The sequence below is a fragment of the Stenella coeruleoalba genome (assembly GCF_951394435.1).
Source record: "Stenella coeruleoalba genome assembly, chromosome: 1".
In the NCBI taxonomy this organism is placed as follows: domain Eukaryota; kingdom Metazoa; phylum Chordata; class Mammalia; order Artiodactyla; family Delphinidae; genus Stenella; species Stenella coeruleoalba.
The window spans coordinates 159,234,580-159,254,971 of record NC_137169.1 but is presented as its reverse complement, the minus strand read 5'-3'; the positions used below and the strand labels follow the sequence as shown (position 1 = coordinate 159,254,971).

At 41.7% G+C, this 20,392-nt stretch overlaps 1 protein-coding gene across 4 annotated transcripts; it reads right to left on the bottom strand.

Annotated features, from left to right (window-relative positions):
- Positions 1-3,537: 3,537 nt before the first annotated feature.
- Positions 3,538-19,312, bottom strand: TMEM183A (transmembrane protein 183A). Of its 4 annotated transcripts, none has more exons than XM_079936553.1 (8): positions 19,128-19,312; positions 18,844-18,933; positions 17,858-18,025; positions 12,885-13,044; positions 11,822-12,002; positions 9,329-9,409; positions 7,568-7,723; positions 3,538-6,219 (listed from the first exon to the last, which is right to left on the bottom strand). In XM_079936553.1, exons 1-8 carry the CDS (start codon positions 19,234-19,236, stop codon positions 6,034-6,036), a joined length of 1,131 nt encoding a protein of 376 aa, XP_079792679.1. In that variant the 5' UTR covers positions 19,237-19,312; the 3' UTR covers positions 3,538-6,033. The 4 variants fall into 4 exon arrangements, with proteins under 4 accessions (XP_079792679.1, XP_079792681.1, XP_079792680.1 ...); XM_079936555.1 differs by having other exon boundaries at positions 7,568-7,715; XM_079936554.1 differs by having other exon boundaries at positions 12,885-13,041.
- Between the last annotated feature and the right edge of the window lie 1,080 nt (positions 19,313-20,392).

The window sequence follows — 20,392 nt, the reverse complement described above, 5'->3', positions numbered from 1 at the left end:
TACCCTTAACAAGTTCACAGTCTACCTGAAAGAACTTAAGATATACAAGTAATCATTTGGGAGCAATACGGAGTAGCATGTGATCAAAGATTCAGTCTCTGGCACAGCCTGGGGGTCAGCACTGAGCACCACTTGGAGTATGACCAACTGAATTAACTGGTGATAGTTTCTCCTCCAGCTCTTTGAGGATGAAGCAACCCCAGCCAAGGCCTCTCAGCCCCTGACTGACAGGCAAGAAGTGGCTCTGGATTAGAACTGACTTCACCTGGGGGAACAGAAGACACTCGAGGGAGGCGGGGGGCTGCAGCTCCCAATGCTCTCCGAAAGCAGAGCAATGAGCTGGGCAGCAATCATGCTTCTTGCGTGACTGGTGAGCCAGCGGCCAGGAGATAAGAGGGGAGTCCTCAGGCTCTGCCAGCCCTGGAGTTTCATACCATCCTGGCTTAGAGCTCCTTCCCCCACTGCTATTTCCCCATGACATTCTCAGGTCCTAACAGGCCACTCCCAATTCAGAAAAGGTCCCCTAGAAACACCCCCTCTCAGAGTTCGCCCAGCACCAGCACCTCTGAGTACTCTTTACTCTGCTGGCCATCCCAAGTGCCACACTCCTGTGAGCCAGCACCACACGCCCTCCAGAGCTAATTATAGCTCAGTGAGCAAGCAGGCCAGGGGGGGGATGTATGGTGACTTCATGTGGCTGCAGTACACACTCACCCCTCCCTCTGACCCCACTCCCTCCCCTCCATTTCTCCCAATTCCCTACCTGGGACTTAGACTCTGAGGCCGCTTTCACTCAGTCCTCCATGCTCCATACCAACTCCTCCTCTCCAGTACACACACACCACACACAACTCCATACCACTCAGAAACCACACGTTGTTTCTATGTCAACCCATCCAAGGGCCTAAAGCCCCAGAGTAGAGTATCCCTGGCATAGAAAGACCTCAGCTATCTCCCCCATATCCTAAAGTCCCATTGGCCCCCACCTCCCTGGCCCTGCTCCTCTCCCTAGCTCTCACCCTGCTATCCTCAGAGGCTCTCTCTGAAAGGATCCACAAGCAATCCCTGACAGCTCTTTCAGCTCTAAGATTTCAGCAATCTCCTAGAAAGGAGACCCAGCAGCCTGTCTGCCTGCCCTGCCCTGCCCCTCCAATCTCTCCTTAGCACCCAGCTGCCAGACCTTCCTTATACATGCCACAGTTCCGGCATCATGACGTGCTCAGCTGCACATGCCCAGATACCACTGGACGAGATTTCCCTTTCACATCCCCCCACCCCTACTCTTCTATCTTCCAGAGATGGTGTCTCCCATTGTGCTGGGTGTCTAGTGCATTCTTGGCCCCCGATAACCATTGTGCCATTCATTGCTTCATTTTTATCTTGAGATACCTTTTATCCCAGGCAGCCTCCTCACACCTCAGGACAAAGTCCTAGAAAATAGCCAAAGGAAATCATTCAAACTGTTCCTTTTGCTAAGGTAGTTTTCCTTGGGACTCCCTGCTAATTAATAGTGGTAGGGGGCGGATAGGTTGGAATCCAGTTCAGACAGTTATTTGAAAGGATGTGGACAGGGCTCTGGCTTTTTCTTATCCAATAGCAATGTAACAAAATTGGGGCTGGTGGAGGGCGGGGAGCGGGGGCTGGCGGTGTGCAGAGCTGTTAACAGTGTCTACTGTGTGTACCTTTCAGGTGCTCCATAGCCCTAAATTGCCTTCAGAAGACTTAGCACCTAGGATGGTGTCTGGCATTATAGTAGGTGCCCAATTAACATTTGTTGGATGTCAAACAAAGTACTAGGTACCAGTTCCAACGGGGAAGACTGGGGGAAGAACCTGAAACGTGGCTACTGGAGGAGCCCCTTAAGCTCCCGTCAGGAGGGGATCTCCATGCTAAGCAGAGTCTCCTCCTTAACCACTTGCTCACCACATAGGACAGCAGCCCCAATTCCCCCACCCCTCTACCAGCATACCTCTCCTCAAAGGTGACTTTAGCACCTGGTGGCACCTTGTCCTCAATCCCTCCTCCTCAAAACAAAAAACCCAGCCACACCTCGTTTCCAAGTCTTTCAACCGGACCTCTCTCTTCCCACCCACCACCAAACTGTACGGGGAAAACATCCCTACTGCGTGGTCGAAAGTCAGTTCCCCACTCCCACCCTCCCAGCTCAGGAATCTGTATTCCAGCACTCTTTTATGGTTGCGCCCACACTCAACCCCACCTTCACCAGACCTCGGATTGGCCGCTCCTTCCACCCCACCGCCCTGGCACTGCAGAGATGGGGGCATCTCTGGCACAGCCTGAGACTGGCAGTTCGAGGAATGGAGAGCTAGCAATATTAAGAACGGGTGATATGAGCAACGTGGGAAGGAATAAGACCCCCGGGAAGAGCGAAGACCTCAGTACCTCTTGTGCCAAAGGAGCGGAGATGGCCCAGGCTCTTCTTCTCTGACTCTCCTGGAGGGGAAATGGGGGCGCAGTCCATCCAGTTTCCACCGGGAGAGTTGCCAACTCAGCCCCCCCGCCCCAAGCTGATGGAGCTGAAGGCGAACTCCATGCCCTCCCCGCAGATCGGGCATCGTCCCCCCATTCTCACCTCCAAGGGCACAGGGCACTACAAAGGCTGGTGAGGGGCGGCAGAAGAAGCAGTAGCGAAGTCTAAAGGAGACGACACATTTGAGTAAAAAGGTGCTGTTTCCCCAGAACCGCTACACTGAGACGCCCTCCCCAAACTGTGAGGGGAGCTGAAAGTGGGAAAAAGAGGCATCCTTCCCCAACCCGGGCTCTGGACGCTCACCTGCCTGCAATCACTGAAGGCCGGGCAGCTCGTATCCGAGCAAGAAGCCACCCCGGACCCCGGGAGCCCGACGCGTCCTAGGGAGCCGAGCAGGCGCGAACGTAGCTGCAGCCTCCACCAGCGCCTTGGCGCCCCTCCTCAAGGTCCTACCCCCTCCTTCTGCTGACAGTCCCTGGCCCCACCTCAAGGGCGGGGCCTGACCGACTCCCTCGAGGCCACGCCTCCGCCCCGGCGCTCCCTCACACGTGACACAGGAGCCTCTTTGATGCTGCGCGCCATCTTGGTGCTGCCTGGAGAGTCCCTTACAAGGTGGCGGAGAGCTGAGGTTTTTACCCAACGCCAGTGAAGTTTCAGAGCCCAGCGGAGTCCTGCCTCCTTCCCAGTGAGGTGCAGCACATATCCCTTTGAACTTACCTTTGTCTCTAACCACCTGCTCTCTAAATTGGCCTCAGTACTGGCCTTGTGATTGTTTGCCAATGGTTCGTCACCTTTCTCTTGCGCCCATCTACTACTTTTACTCTGGTTGTACCCATTTTTTAAGTGGAGAAACCTAATCCAGATACATTTCCCTAGGGTGCACTTCAGTGAATTGTGTCGCTTGCCTGAATTCAGGTATTTGGCTGTGCTAACACTTACTATAAAATGAAATGTTTGTCTATTATATATACATAGTATGAAGACAGTCTCAATGCCAAAATTCCTGACAAATTTTGGTTAAATCTGTACATTTTCTTGAATTGCTCCTTACCCTGTCACCGGTGGCTATTAATGCATCTTTCCCATCTGGTTTATGAAGTATCATCACAGTGCCTACTCAATCCTTTACAATACCCAGTACACACTGCTCCAAGTGTGAAAGATTTTTATATACATGCCATGTGTACAGACTTATACACACACATGTTCTATATCAGCAACAAATGCTGTAGTTGAGATCAGTGGCACATATAACCATTAATTAATTAATATTTTTCTTTCCCGCAATATATCCACCTTTTGGCTTAGTTTCCTTGTATCTTTGGTAGAAGGCAGGAAAATCTGAGTAATTCCGATTTATTTGAGGGGTAAGAAATGAAGCTAAGTATTTTGTTTGTCTGACCCTTAGAGCAAAATCAAGGTACATATTTAAGGAAGTGACAAGTACAAAGCAGTTTTTACAAAAGCAGTTCAGAAAGTTCCAACTCTTCTCCAGGTAGTTTCAGGTTCTCATCAAAAGGAAATCCCTGAGACACTTCATATCCTTTCACTAATGAATCAGGAATCATCCTAGAAAAGGCAACTCAGTCAGTGCAGAGGGAAGGCTGAAGCCATGACAACCTTTGATAACATACTTTACCAAGTGTTTGTCAATATTATACTAAGAGAACAGCTGAGGCAATATCATCATACCATGGAGTTTCATACAAAAACTAGGAAGATCAGTCAGAACACAATTATTAAGCCAAATTTATTTCACTCCCCTTCTAAAAGTTAACTCCTAAATGGGGGACACAAAATCCACCAGGACAACTCCCTTCTGCTCCATGGCATCTTTAATTCAGGGAACTAGGGACTGTGTGCTTCTCTCCTCTTGCCTCAAAGAGGCAACTTCTGATTGTAGAGATGGTGCATATTGTTCAGGGGTTTTTTGTTTTTATCATTTAACTGCCCAAATTCTGGTTTTCACTGACCCAGGCTCACTTTCTGTGTGAACAGCTTTAGTACCACCCTCAGTGCAGGGTAAGGTTAGCTGTTAGCAGCTGTATTAAGCAGGGGCTTCCTAAGAATATTCTTTAAATAGCAGGGGGTAGGGAATGGTAAGGAAAAAACAACACACTAATTTAGCAGTCAAGCTCATGATAATAACTACCCCCATGAGATTTTCATGTTTAAAGAATATGGTCGTAATGCCACCTGTAGCTAATATCCAGCTCCCTAGCTAATTTGGGTGGGGGGCAGGTGGGAGGAGACAAGCAGCAAACTTATCTTGTTAGCAGAAACAAAACAAAAACATGATCCTCTTCTCAGAGTACACAAGCTATACCAAGTCCTCTCACCAAGAGGACATGAGCATTTCTGCAGGGATAAAAGGCCAAGCTCTCATAGGCAGCACAGGGCAGAGCAGAGCAAAGGAGTCACTAAATTCTTATAGTGCAGGAGTCTGGTTTCAATATGAGAATGCAATTTTTTAATGAACCTTCATAATAAATGCCCTTCTAACAATTCAATGAAAATATCACTATACTTCCTGCAATAACTGTCTTGATTTGTTTTACATTTTACTTGGAAACACATATTTAAAAGATTCTTTCATCAATCTTATATAACTTTTAGGCTGATTAGGGATAAGGTATACCACAATCAACTTTTTACTCACCCTTTTACTCTTTCTATCTATGTACACTCTGCCTACTCCCCTGTGCCACCATCTACCACAAGAATAATGAGACTGACCTTTTTAATTGTGGCACAGCAAAAGGACCTGGGTCAGAATTCTGGCTCTGCCACTTATTGGATAGTATGGCCTTGTTTAAGTCACTGATTCAGCTTTTTCAGCCAGAGAATGGGAATAGTATCACCTACCTTGCAGGATTGTGAGAACTAGAGATACGAAAAGTTCCTAGTGTAGCACAAAATCATTATCATTACTATCAGCTTCATGCAAAAAAAAAATACCTAAAATCCAAAACTGGCAAAAAAATATTTATGTGACAAATATTTTTAAAGAAAGATACACAAGTCAATCTCATAAGTTTATGAAAACCCTGTCACCTGCTTTATTTCTAGAGAGGGGTAAAGGGAGAAGAGGAAATATTCACTTGAATTTGAGGGGCAGCTAAATTGGAAGCAACAGTAGCAACAATTTTAAGCCTCTAAGGTTACTCTGATCCATAAGGGAATGCTGAAATTTCCTTGTTTGGAGATTTAAGAGTTTAATTTTCCCCTAAAGCGAGATCATCCACTCTGGCTGGGATAAAAGAATAAAGAACAAACTCAGTAGCACCAAATGGGGTTTAACACAGAAAATAGGGCCAGGTTTCACCTTTCAAATGCAAAATTTTACATTAAAATATGTTTATAAATCATAATGTTTTTACTCCTGATTCAATCCTTCTCCTTCCCCTAGAAGGAGCCCCAGAAACCTGAAGAGCATGTGCATTACTGACCAGATATACAATCAGCTGCCCCTTCCAAAATGGAATCTGATTACAAATGGACTGGCCTAGCTCAGGGCTGCCCTCAGTGATGGGAAGCAGTATCTATGCTCTCAGGGAGAATGGATACTGAGGATGCCACCAGTCAAAAAGTCGAATGCTGTGCACTGGGTCCAGGATGACTTGCACACCCTGTTCACTGCGCAGTTTCCGACCTCCATGGACAGGAGAATCTTGGAACACCAGTCTCACTCGATGATGCCGCATGTCCGTGCTCACATTGATAGTAAACTGGGAGGGAAAAATAAATTCAGTACTCAAATTAAACAACCTTGTTTTCCTATGACTCACTCTAAAATGAGACAATCTAGAAAACTGACATGAACTAGGCCACAAAATAATCTCTAAGTTATACCAACAGCACTGTACTATCTTTTTTTGCAAAGATATTAAAAATTAAGGGTGATTTTTATAAGTTTTTCTTAGCTTCATATATTTAAACTGTGCTAAAGAAAGCCTCTCCAATGGCTGAACAAATTAGGACACATGCACATAGACTACCTTAATGACAATTTAAAAAAATTGGATTAGAGCTATAAGAGATGACTTGAAGGGATTCTGATGAGATATTATTGAGCAAGTTAAGCAAGATGCATGAAACTGATCTGATCACACTGTTTTGGAAAATAAACCACAAAATCTCTAAATGTTTATGTATACGTAAATCTGTATAGAATTCTAAGAGTAGGAAGTATATGGAGTATAATAAGTATATAAATAAGTCATTAATGTGGCTTAATGAGAGATGCCTACAATAAAAACAGATATATGACATAATCTCAATTATACAAAATTATTTAAGAGAGTGGGTGTATACATGTATTGAATATATATTAACAGATACATTAAAGAACAGTTCCCCAAAAGTTAACTGCAGTTATAGGATAGTGGAAGTCTAAGTCACCTTCACTGTTCTCAATGTGTTTATGTATTATTTAAATTCTTCACATGAAGTATGAATTATTTATTTTACCATTAAAAAAAGAATAAAGCTATTTTCAATGTGGAGGGGGAAACATCTCTGAACATAAGCTTAAAATACAGAGAAGATAAATTACATGAACTCTCCAGTTGCCAATCCAGTTAAAAATGTTAAAAACATGGAAAATACACCAGAAGCATATTTGTTGTTTACTAATCTAATTCTTAGCTAAAATCTAATTCTTAGCTAAACCTTGAATAGTCAGAGCATCACACAAAAGACAGAGCTGGTAACCCTACATTTTAATATTCCATATATGATACCACATGCATGCCTCAGGTCCTGACATACAGTGTTCATGTATAAGCTTCATCATTAACCTTAACAGGATAATGTTTCTCAAACATTAATGAACACTACACAGGAGATGCAAAAACATTCTGTTCACTATAGAGAAGGAAACAGAAGTAAAATATTCTCAGACATAATTAACTTCACAAATATGTCTATTCCTAGTATACAAGTCTGCTTTCAGATTTTGTTTAAAATTATTCTTGAAAGATTTCTTCCTCAATGGTTAAATTTACAAATTTCTTTCAAACCCTAAGTATAGTGAGTCTATGAAAGAGCTGAGGATGACATCCTGTCTCCACTTACCAGGGTAAATATCATTCCCATGACAATTGGAATAAAGATGAAATTGAGGGTGGTGACCTGCAGTAGGCAGCAGTCCTGGTCTGGGTTGGTATGAACATCTTCGTACTGAATGGGAGGCTGCAATCCTCCCATACACTTGCTCTTTAATCTAGGGGACTGAAGAGAATTAAGAATTACTCTAATGGGTTAGAGGAAATGTTTATGGCTCTAAGACTCCACCAATGAAAATGGTATGGCTTAACTAAAGCTGCTGAGATCCATTTTTCCGTTATCTCTTCTCTCTTTAATATACATATCAGTTTCTATACAGATCAAGGAAAATCTGACCTTTGAAAGACATGGAAACACATGTGGATGAGAAATGTGACAGTGGGTGCTTCATTTAGATGGTGTTTCCTACCATCTGGCAAGACATGGAAACTTATAGCTCTATCAGAGGCCCTCCAATGTTTGAGAGATCACAAATTCCTTGTGACTTGTCAGACTCCAAAGAACATCTGCTGCACAAAAAGGGATGGAAGCAGAAGTGGTCATCTAATTCCAGGCATCATAAAACAAGAGTCACAACTCTCAGAGCTAGAGGAAATCTTAGCATTCACTTTCCTGCAGCAGCTCTGGTCTTAGCTTGTATACACTGTAAAGATTGCCCCTCAGTTCCCTCCCAAAAAGGTGCTATGGTGGACTTTCTACCAACATCTAATGGATATCATAGATTGTGGACATCTTATTAAAAGCAAATGATCAGAGCCAAAATTCATCCCTAGAACCGTGTTTTTGAAAAATCAATGTAAAAATATGATTTACTTTAAATACAAACTTATCTGGAACACACTTGTCATCAAGTGAGGGACAACTGTAATTCTATTTGTAATGTGTCACCTCAGTGAGATACTAAGTATGGGAGACAGATGGAGGAAATGAGGCTGCTGAGGACAAGAAGTAAAGACATGCAGAACAGATCCTCACTGTAGCCAAGATCTCAGGTACAGTCCAAGAAAAAGGCAGAGATAAAGGTGCAATAGTATCTACTCTTCTTATAAATAGACTCTTGGCAGTCCCTCTCCCCATGGCTTGCCCAAACTGCCTCAGATATAAAACCATATGAAGTATTGTTGTTTACAAATACATTTGCTTTGAAAAACAAAAAAATTCTTAGTCAAATAACCTCAGTACATTGTTATAACAAGTTTTTCCCTTTCCCCACTTTGAAAGTCTTCAAATATATAGAAAAGTTAACAAAACCATGCAATAAACTCCTGTATACCCTTTACCACTGGATATTTTGCCACGTTTGTTTTCTCTCTCCCTCACCTCTCATTTTATATATATTCACATATTAAGAAAAAAAACACATGAACTCTTGGGGTAGGGGAGGCAAAGCCATTTGAAAGTAACACTGGCATTCCACCCTTATTCAACATGAATAAAGATACATATATAACCTCAGTAACATTATCACACCTAAGAAAATTAACAATAATTTCATATAATCTAATATCCAGGGCATACTCAAATTTCTTTAATTGTACCAAAAATGTCTTTTATTGCTCTTTGTTCATTAATCCAGGATCCACTCAAGGTTTACTCTTTGCATTAAGCTATTAAATCTTTGTGCCTCTTTCATAGAAAACAGTTTTCTTTTATTTTTATGACATTATATGTTTTAATGTGTATTATCTGATTTTAATGAGGCAATTTTATGTCTAGTAAAATTAGAGTAATATATTACCTGAAAAGCAAAGAGATGATAAAAGCACACACCTGCTTTTTGAACTTGAAGTTGAATTCCCACATTGGCTCCTGTCTGTTCCCAACAATCTTTCTGCACCAGAAAAGTAAGCACTGTAAGAAAATAAAAATAACCTTTCTGTTTGCTAGCTCTAAAGCCAGCCACGGTCCCAATGCTGAGATTTTTACTTTGGCACGGATAGAAACCCCCACCTCCCCCACACCACCACTACAATTTGACACTGGTGCAACATGAAAAGAGACAATCCCAAGGCTATTCAGTAAAGAGAAGAGGTACCAATATAAGTCAACCTCAGATGCTATTGAGGTCAACCCCTATTGTTCTCATCTTTAAAGACAGAAACATGGTCTCTAGAGACTGGGGCATTATCTGATTCAGCAGGCCACTCCTCTATATTAAAATATAAGGGCAGCCAGTAGCCACCAGACAAGATGATAACAAAGCCATAAGGCAGGCAGAGACAGCCAGCCCTGTACGTAATAGGAGCAAACCACTCAGGACCTTCTGGGAGCAGACAGCCGGTATGGAAACTACAGAGGTGAGCTGAATTCAGTCTAGAGTAAGCCCCTCAAGGAAAGTCAGGCTACAGCTAGGGTTAACACAAGAAGTTAAGTACCTCCCAGGGGATAAGGGGTGGGTCGTCCGCCGTGCCAGCTGTCCTGCCCTTCAGACATGCCCTGTAGGTCCTGCTGTTCCATCAAAAATAATGGGCTTGGCTTTAAGGGGCAAACACTTCTGCTGCCAACACAACGGCTCCAGTGTCCCACACAAGCTATGCTACTGAAAAGAGAGAGAGGGAGAATCAAATACGAAAAGGTGGAGTCCAGGAACATGGGACAACTTCCCTTAGGCATGCTGGCAACTTCCTGAATGCCATGCGATGTGGTTATACTAGCAAGGCCATGCATGGGACACCTGCCACTGCAGGTCCCACATCCTCTTCAGAAGATCTCTAACAACAGGTACAAAAGCAGCAGACAGGTGGCCTAGCCTTCCTGTCTGGATTAAGACCTTAGTTATCACCACCTTGACTTTTAGCCACTTAAAAGTCACTTTTTTAGTCCACTTAAAAAACTTAATATACAATTATAAGAATATGAAGACATGGGTATTTTAGATTTAGGCAGTAGCACTTGCATTGTGCACTGGAGCCGCGAGGATGTGTCAAGCATGAGGAGTTTGCCCAATGCTGCTCTGCTCCCAACAATTGATTCACCCCTAGCATGGTTAGCTTTGGGATGATCCCCACCTCACCTGACAAGATCAAATGTTTTTTGGGGGAGAAAAACTATAAATGTGAAATGATACACTGTCCACTCATATTACAAGGAGAAGGAATGAAATTCTACTCACCCAGCATTCTAATCCTGCCCTAAATCCATCAGCTAGTGTGACATTAAATTGGCTCAGCCAATGGCCCTGACCACCTCAGTTTGCAACCCTGGGGGGAACCATGACGATCTTGAATCAACAGTACCCTTTTAATCAATATGTATCAGGTAGAATGTTATCACACTAGAGCTGAACTAGGGGAAAAGAATCATTATGTAACATCCAAAGCATAAAAACAAAACAGAAGAGAATAGGAAGTGTTATAGAACACCAGACTTTGGGTAGGAACAGAGTAATAAAAATTATTAACAAACGCAAAAGATACAAAATTTAGACAATAGTATTAGTTGAATGAGAAAAAGGCCGAGACATCAACTTGCCTAAATAATCATATATGCTATACTAGTCTAGCTTGGCAAAGATGTGTTCACTAGATATTTCATTATGGCAGAAAAAAGGAGAGAATGGACCAAAGGCTTATAGACCTACTTACAAATCAGAAGTATGCCAGAACCTTGAATACAATGTACAAATATAAACTACTGGGGAAATTCCAAGATATAAGGAATGGCCTAGAACACAGTAAGAATTTTACAGGGCTAAAGTCTATGAGTGGAAGTACCTTATAGTCTCTGAAACAACCCACCCCTGAGCCTGGCAATAGTGGGCACTTTGCAAATGCTGAAGAAGTCCACACCAGAATCTTTTAAGGTTAACAAGAAAGTGGAAATCCAGATGTCAAGGTCACATTAGAAAAAGAAAATTAGTAAGTCGTTTTATATCTTTGTATCATGATTTAAAGCACCTTTTAAGAATTATAGTTTACATCTACCATTTGAGTTGTGTTCTTCCTAGCCCAAACCATCAAACCATCTAAACCATCTAAAGTGGCCCAGTGTATAAGGCATGAAAATAAATTAAAATAAAGAGAATAAGGAATATGCTAAAAGCACAAGAAAGCTTTAAGGTAAAGATAACATGAGCCAACCCAGCACAGCAGGAATGTCTTGGAGAAGAGATACCCATAAGCCCTGAAAGTTTACATTAGTCCCTTAGCAGCCTGGTACTTATGGCCCTAGACCACCCCATCAAGGAAGCTGGAAACAAGCCATGATAACAGGCCCATTATACAAGAGTCCATTTGTTAAACCCCAACACTAATTGTCACTTACTTTGGAATTCTTTAATGTGCTAGGAGTGCTTTCTGGAATGGCTGGATTCTTGGAGATTCGAGCAGCAAATGGCTCATACATATGGTACAGAGATCGGATCACACATGCCCGGAGACAGCGCAGCTTCTCCATTGACTCTGGTCGCAGGCGCAAAGGCAGAGAGGCATCCAGCGTGTAGTGCCTAAAACATGACACATTACTCCTACCAATAAGTGACCTCTCTCTTCTGCTCTAGGCCAGTCTCCTAGGACTCCTGGGCTCAGTACAAATTTTACTATACTATTCCACTGGCCAGTAGTTAGTTTGTCCCTAGTGCTCTCACATACACACACACAAATCACTATCTCCTTCACTTCTTAGCTACTTTTGCGTCTCTTCTATGCAAAACCCAATATACCTTGTAATCCTGCACTCCTCTATTCATTTAAAAATTTTAAATCCTCACTATTTCACTTTAAAAAAGGGGCAAGTCTCTGACTTTATACCAGTACAATATACTTCAGCTGCTCAAAAAGAACCTGCACTGGGGAAGATCCACCAAGTTCTCTTGTCACATGTCTCAGAAAGTTCTCTACTCCCTGATACCTCACCATCCCCTTCCACCACATTCTTACTGACGATTTACAATCTTCACTACACTTCTAACCCTGCATCAAAAGTCAGCCCTCTTACTAATCACATCATTCACTCCCTCTTCACCACTACAACTATACACAGAGCAGCATAACTACAAAGACTATATGATACTTCAAGATGACTAGCAAATCTAAGAAACAACAAATCCAGTTGCAAAGATAAACAGATGGGCATCTATAACTTTTGAAAATTCTAGCTAAGATAAACCGCTGAAGAAAAGTGGGTAACCATAGGGAAGACAATTACCAGATGAATTAATAATATCAATTTTAAATTAAAGAGGAGCTCAAGGAATTCAAAGCTAGGTTCATGCCCAGGCATGCAGTAGAGAAAGTGAAAAGAGGTCACCATCCAGAGAGTAGCTCCAAATCAAAAACAACAAGAAATAAGCTACACAGATAACACAGTGAGCTCTCTGTGGTCGCACCTTCGGTACAACCTGGTCCAAAAGGCAGCAGTGCAAGTGACAGTCCAGGCATTCTTACAAATCAGGGAAAAATTCACAATGTCCTCTGGACGGATATAGGAGGCCAGTAAGAGCCAAATATCCATGGGATACTCTTCTCCTCCAGCCCCATCCAGATCTTCTGAAACAGAAAAAAGAACTATAACTTTTGATCTTCTATCATATGCACATATAAAGATCCCCAATCATTTCAATTCTCCCAGGGCTTGCACAGTTAAGAAAATGGTTTAAATAGGTCCAAGGAAGCCTCTCAAACTCATCATTTCCTGCTTATTCTAGCTGCTGAAAACTTTTGTTTCCTGTTGCCCAAGTGAATAGGTCTTGTTCTTAAGGCCTTTATTTAACCACTATTTACATACTATTTTGAAGTTTTCAAAGTAACTTTGCATACATTATATCATTCAACTATAATAATTTTTCAGTGGAAATAAGGAAAATATTATTGTGTCCATTTTACTATAAGAAAACAGAACGTTGCACGTATTCAAGGTAAACAGAACCCAGTTTTCTCCAAAGTCCAGCTTTTCACTATAAATTCTGCCCTTGATTTCCCTTGCAGTCCCCATCCACCAAACATTTTCTTCAATTCAGTCACTTAAAAAATAAAACTGATTTTAAGATGGTATGAGGAAACCTCAAGGTACAAACTAAATAAAAAAAAACAAGTAAGTTACAGTGTATTTTCATTACTCAGTAATTGCCTTAGATATGTGTCTTCTGGTTTCTTCTTGTTTCATTGTCAGCTTGATCTACAATTCTGGCCACAAGCATCCAGTGTTCAAGGATACCCTGTGATGATGTATCCCCACCTCTTCCTCCTTCAGACCTCATTAGGGTTAATTCTCTTGACCCTGAGGTCCACTATACATGTCAGGTTCAAATAAAAATTCACACTCCACAGAGATACCAGAATCTGGGCTAACCATAATCTTTAATCGAGACTTAGTTATATAGCTATCCAAAACACAACTTTTTTCTTTCTGTTTCCTGAGCAAAAAGCCCCTACAACTACCTCCCTGAAGCTGCCTCTGCTTTTCTAGCTGCTTCCTGCAGCCCTATGACTCAATCAGGTTCTTGCATTAGGTTCTTCATAACAGAGACCAATACTTCTAAAACAACATCGTCTTTTTTGGTTCTTATGCTTCTTGATATCTCCAGTAACCATTTAAGGCTCAGCCTACCACATTTGGGGCCCCCTTCTCCCACATTAAATCTCTCTCTAAAAGAGAAGGCAAACAACTATCAGAATTTCCTCCACTGAGACCCATGAGGACTTTCACAAAGCAGAGTACTATTAAAAATTTTCTGTTTTTAGGGACAAAACTCAGTAATTATAAAAATTGCCAATGTTTTACACACAATTATTAAGAAATTTCAAAATGTAGGAAATGGAATCAGTAAAGGAAAGCTTCATGGAGATAAGTTATGAAGGACAAAAAATTTGATATTCATAGGTTAAGGGGAAAAGTATTCCAAGTGAAATAAACAGTTAACATGAAGCCTGGATATTTAAAAAAACAAAACACATGTGAGGGCAATAAAGAGACAAGTCTAACAAGATTTTGATGATATTAAGAAATTACTGTTCGGCTTCCTTGGTGGCACAGTGGTTAAGAATCCACCTGCCAATACAGGCCACACGGGTTTGAGCCCTGGTCTGGGAAGATCCCACATGCCGCAGAGCAACTAAGCACGTGTGCCACAACTACTGAGCCTGTGCTCTACAGCCTACAAGCCACAGCTACCGAACCCGCGTGCCACAACTACTGAAGCTGGCACGCCTAGAGCCCATGCTCCTCAACAAGAGAAGCCACCACAGTGAGAAGCCTGCGCACCTCAATGAAGTATAGCCCCCACTTGCTGCAACTAGAGAAAGCCCACGCGCAGCAACGAAGACCCAACACAGCCAAAAATAAATAAATAAATTTAAAAAATAATAATAAAGTAGTTTTTAAAAAAAAAGGAAATCACTAACTTTTTTAGATGTGATAATTTTTTTAAGAGCATTTATCTTTTGGTGATAACTACCAGAATATTTACAGACATAAAAATGGAATATCTGGAAATTGTTTCAAAATAATCAAGTGTGTATGGTGTGTGTGTGTTGAGGTGGGGGTGAGGGGGTAGTGGCTGAAACAAAAGTGACCATGAGTTGATAACTGAAGCTATGTAATAGCCACATTGGATTCATTACACTATTCTCTCTTCTTTTGTATATGTTTCATTTTTAAAAAGCTAAATGAAAAAAGAGGGGGAAAAAAAAGACCAGTTTGATGAGAATGAAGGACCCTAATGGGGGTAAAGTGCAGCAAGGAAGTAAAAGATGAATTATAGCTAAGAGTTTGTAAACCACAAATCATGTATCTGATAAGTGACTGGTCTCCTGAATACATAAGAATTCTTACAACTCAGTAATATAAAGATAACCTAATGTAAAAATGAGTGAAGAATTTGAATAGACATTTCTCCAAAGAAGATACACGAAAGGCCAATAAGCACATAAAAGATGCTCAACATCATTAGCATGCAAATCAAAACCATGAGATACCACTTCACATCAACTAGAATGCCTATAGTTTAAAAAGTTAGACAATAACAAGTGTTGAGGAGGATGTGGAGAAACTGTAACTCTCATTCACTGCTGGTGGGAATATAAAATGGAAACTTCATAAAAAACTTGGCAGTTCCGCAAAAAGTTAAACATAGTTACCATGTGATCCAGCAATTTCACTCCTACCTGACAAAAATGAAAATATATGTTCACACAAAAACTTGTCCATGAGTGTTCATAGTAGCATTATTTATGACAGTCAAAGAAAAAGCAATAAAAAGGAATAAAGTACTGATATATGCTACAATATGGATGAACCTTGAAAGCATTATGTTAAGTCAAAGAAGCCAGATGCAAAAGACCACATATTATATGATTTTGTTTATATGAAATGTCCGGAATAGGCAAATCTATAAGGACAGAAAGTAGATTGGTGGTTGCCTGGGAGAAGGGATGGGTGGGAGAGAGTGTTGGGAGGGAATGAGGAATGATACTAATAGATTTGAGTTGATAGAAATGTTCTAAACTTAGATCATGTTGATGGCTACACAACTCTCTTGCACTGCTGGTGGGAATGTGAATTGGTACAGCCACTATGGAGAACAGTATGGAGATTCCTTAAAAAACTACAAATAGAACTACCATATGACCCAGCAATCCCACTACTGGGCATATACCCTGAGAAAACCATAATTCAAAAAGAGTCATGTACCAAAATGTTCATTGCAGCTCTATTTACAATAGCCAGGAGATGGAAGCAACCTAAGTGTCCATCATTGGATGAATGGATAAAGATGATGTGGCACATATATACAATGGAATATTACTCAGCCATAAAAAGTAACGAAATTGAGTTATTTGTAGTGAGGTGGATGGACCTAGAGTCTGTCATTCAGAGTGAAGTAAGTCAGAAAGAGAAAGACAAATACTGTATGCTAACATATATGGAATCTAAGGGGAAAAAAGATGTCATGAAGAACCTAGGGGTAAGACGGGAATAAAGACACAGACCTACTAGAGAATGGACTTGAGGATGTGGGGAGGGGGAAGGGTAAGCTGTGACAAAGTGAGAGAGTGGCATGGACATATATACACTAGCAAACGTAAAACAGATAGCTAGTGGGAAGCAGCCGCATAGCACAGGGAGATCAGCTCGGGTGCTTTGTGACCACCTAGAGGGGTGGGATAGGGAGGGTGGGAGGGAGGGAGACGCAAGAGGGAAGAGATATGGGAACATATGTATATGTATAACTGATTCACTTTGTTATAAAGCAGAAACTAACACACCATTGTAAAGCAATTATACTCCAATAAAGATGTTAAAAAAAAAAAAACTCTGAGAACATACTAAAACTACTGCATTGTACACTTTAAAGAGATGAATTTTATCTCAATAAAGATGTTTTTAAAGTCTGTAAGCTCTTCTGTGGAATGTGCTCAAAACCAAAAAGGAAAATCAAGAGAAATATCTAATACAATGATGATGATGAGCAGGGATTTAAAGCAAGAAATTAAGGAACAAAGAAGTGTGAGGAATGTCTATTAACATTCTTGGTTCCGGAAAAGAGTGGTATCACTGACAATAATTGGTATAACTTCAAAGCAAAGTCAGCTCATTAATTTATTGATTATTTCAATATATTTTAACATATGCAAAAGTCTGTCATCTGATTCTCAAGTATAGGTGAAAGTTCTCAGAGATCTGAGACCAAAAATACACATATCATTTATTACATTAGTTTCCTCCTAACTCTAGCTGATCATCAGAACCACTTTAGCTTTAAGAATTCTGGGCTCTACCCCAAGAGTCTGATTCCTTAAGTCTGGAGCAAACCAGTGAATGATGCATTGGCACATTGTATACCATTAGTTTACCTTTCTTTGTTTCATTTGTGTAAGTTTTATTGCCACTAATACATAAACATCACACATTTCTCTATTTCCTACAGTACCTACTAGACACAAAGCAGGCATTAACAATTGCAGAGCACTTAAAAGTCCACGATAATAATCTAACTTTCGCTGAAGTGAAATTGGTTATATACAATCCACATATTTGGGAGAGAGAACATTTTTTTCACAACTCTGCTTCCTTACACATTCAGAAATCCAGAAATGCAAAGGCTTTTTGTTTTCCTGTTGCTACATGGATTTTACCTGATAATGATATGTTCTCAATGAATGGCTACTACTGTTACCAATCTCCTTTCCTCTCAACTTTAGATATAAGTAGAAAGCCCTGGTATATTGAAGTCCTGTCCCACTAGAAAGATCCAAACTCTGGTTCTCCACTGGTATCACCTCTTGTGCTACTGACAAAGTGACAGCTTCAAGTTATCACCACACATAGGACTAATAATCCAAAAGAGAGCGAGCCCTGTACCTTTGTGCCTCTTGCTTTTCTTTTTTCTGGAGGCAGTTCTCTCATGGATGCTTTCCTCCTGGGCATCAATCTCATCACTGCTGTCAATGATGTCACAGGGCTCACCAGCCCCAGAGAAAGCTTCTACTGCAGGAACCTGGGAGGCTTCCAAGCCACAAAGAGATTTTACTAGAAGAAAATAAGAAGAGAATGAGATGGCAGAGTACCATGGCTTAGGCAGGATATCAGCATCCATAAGGAAAAGAAAAAAGAAAAAAAAAGCAAAAGCTGTGTGAGAGTCTGCTAAAGGAAGCTGAGAATCTTAAAAAAAAAAAAAAAAATAGCATTTTAAACACAAAAAATTGGAAAGTAATGAGCAAACTGACTCCAAAGTTGCAGAAACTGCTTAAGACCTGAAGAAAAAGGGAGTGAATTATTCTCCACTATAAACCCTTCAGGGTAAAAGCAAAAGGTGAATGCTATTTTCATTTGCATAAATTCTGAGGAGCAGTGTTTGAGAGGAATTAAACCCAATTTAACCTTATTCCTGGGCTGGAGACAGTACATATCATGAAAACACAAGCTTCACGGACCCCTGAGTAAGAAGCTTGAAAGTAAGAGAAGCATGAGAAAAGGAAAAGAATACTTCAAGGTTATTACACAAAGAAGCAAACAGCAGAGCTAAGTGGAGAATATATGTGAACAACAGGAATAAGATTAATAACCAGGAAGAAAGCTGTGGAAACCAAAGAAAAGTACACAAAGGTTTTTTTTTGTTTGTTTTTTTATGGGAAGACAGAAATAAAATATTTCTGCTACAGAAACTGCTACTGCTCTTGACTAATGCTTCCCCTCCCCTGAATATATGAGTAACCATCGAGGAGAGCAAACATGTTTACAGGAAGATGCCTAAAGGATTGCAAGAAAAACACTGAGGCAGAATCCCAGGAAAATAAAGCACCTAGTTCTCTCTTCACTGAGTCTGAAAAGACTCGTCGGAAGCCTACCTTCCTGCTGAACAGCATTGGCGACGGCTTTCTTGACCCTTCCAGACCTCACGACGGCCGGATCCGAGTTGGCATAATCCGCCACAGTCACTGAAACACAGCACCAAACCTCAAAGGAGGAGGCCTTCTCTCCTCAGCTTCCTCCCCACCAAGATTTCCTGCTCACTCCAAGTACCCAGTCCAGCCGCCCTCCCGTCGCAGGCAGGCGAGCACTCGCCTCGGTGCTGTCCAGCCCCCTCCCTGCTTCCAGCCCCAAGCCTTTCAACGCCCCCGCCCTCGCCCACCTCGCCCAGAGCAGGCGTCTTGGGCCCGGAACTTGAGTCGCTTTCCTCTCTTGGGCATGGCGACTGTGCCGGGGCGAGGCCGGGTTAGCGGGCCAGGACCCCGGGCCATGTTTCAGGCCAGAGAGCGGGAAGCAGGAGCCAAAGGCCAGCTCTGCCCGGCTCCGCGGCCATCCCGCTCCAGGACCGCAGCTCTCGCGAGGCTTAGGACAGGGCTCCGCGTCGCACTGGCGGCCAACCCCCCTCTTCAGAAACCAATCACCACCTGGTCTAAGGCAGTACGTCATCACCCAGCGCCTAAGGATCAACCTGCATCTGGTTCCCTAAGGGTAGCTGCCCGTTCTGGGCAGTGTGGGTTTTTTATCATACGTCTTGTAAGGTGATTTGGTGTCTCAGACCCGAAACCCACAACCCCGTCGATTAGAGCTGAGTTTACATTATGGTCTCCCCGATTTTTCTGCTACTGCCTCTGTCCACACTCCAGGTTCTCTTCAGTATCCCAAAAGCACATCTATTGTCATCTTCGTGCTCCATCTCTCAGGCCACGTAGACATAGTCCAACATGGGTCTAAAAGAGTCTTAACTCTCTTATACAAAAGCTGTAAATTTCTGAATTCTCAAAGTTGGGGGAGGGGTTCTTAAAAGTTTATTAATTTACCACCATACTCCAAACTTAATACTAGAAGGATCAATGAGGAAAGAATGGTGTCTTTCCTTTGTATTGAGAAAAAACCGAGCGAAGGTTACAGAACTGTGAGGGAGCAGGATCCTGGTCTAGTATCACCAGTACGAATAAGTTATTGTGTGTCCTAAGTTAGGTTCTTTGTCCTTCTAAGTTCTTTGCAGCTCCCAAAATGTGCTAATCCCTGGCTTGAGAAGCATGGTACTTAGGGACCAGGAATCCAAACTGTCGGACCCACCAGACAGTGCCACCCTAACATATTTAGAAGCAGACTTCTGTTTTTAATTACTCAATACATAGACATTCATTAGGCGCAAACCACTGGCCTTTTACTAACATCGTGTAACAGACTATCGCTAGAGATGGTGCTAATAGGGTTGAATCAATTAGGAATTGTAATTGAAACTGAGTAATTGGTTGTAGTCGTGAACTATTCAAATTTATCTAAAGTTATAACATGAACAAGGGTCTAATAGACTGAACTAAAAGAAAATTGTTTCAAATAATTTTTCCATGATTGATGTTTGTAGTCAAAACACAGCTGGTAAAGCACCAAGCCTTCTCATTTCACAACATTAATAAAAAG

Excerpts from the sequence above, each read along its gene's own strand:
- TMEM183A (XM_079936553.1), bottom strand. The coding sequence starts at position 19,236 with ATGGCCCGGGGTCCTGGCCCGCTAACCCGGCCTCGCCCCGGCACAGTC. Across the intron at positions 13,045-17,857 it reads GAAAAGCAAGAGGCACAAAG|AAGATCTGGATGGGGCTGGA; the intron begins GTACAGGGCTCG and ends TTTCTGTTTCAG. Across the intron at positions 12,003-12,884 it reads TGGACCAGGTTGTACCGAAG|GCACTACACGCTGGATGCCT; the intron begins GTGCGACCACAG and ends GTCATGTTTTAG.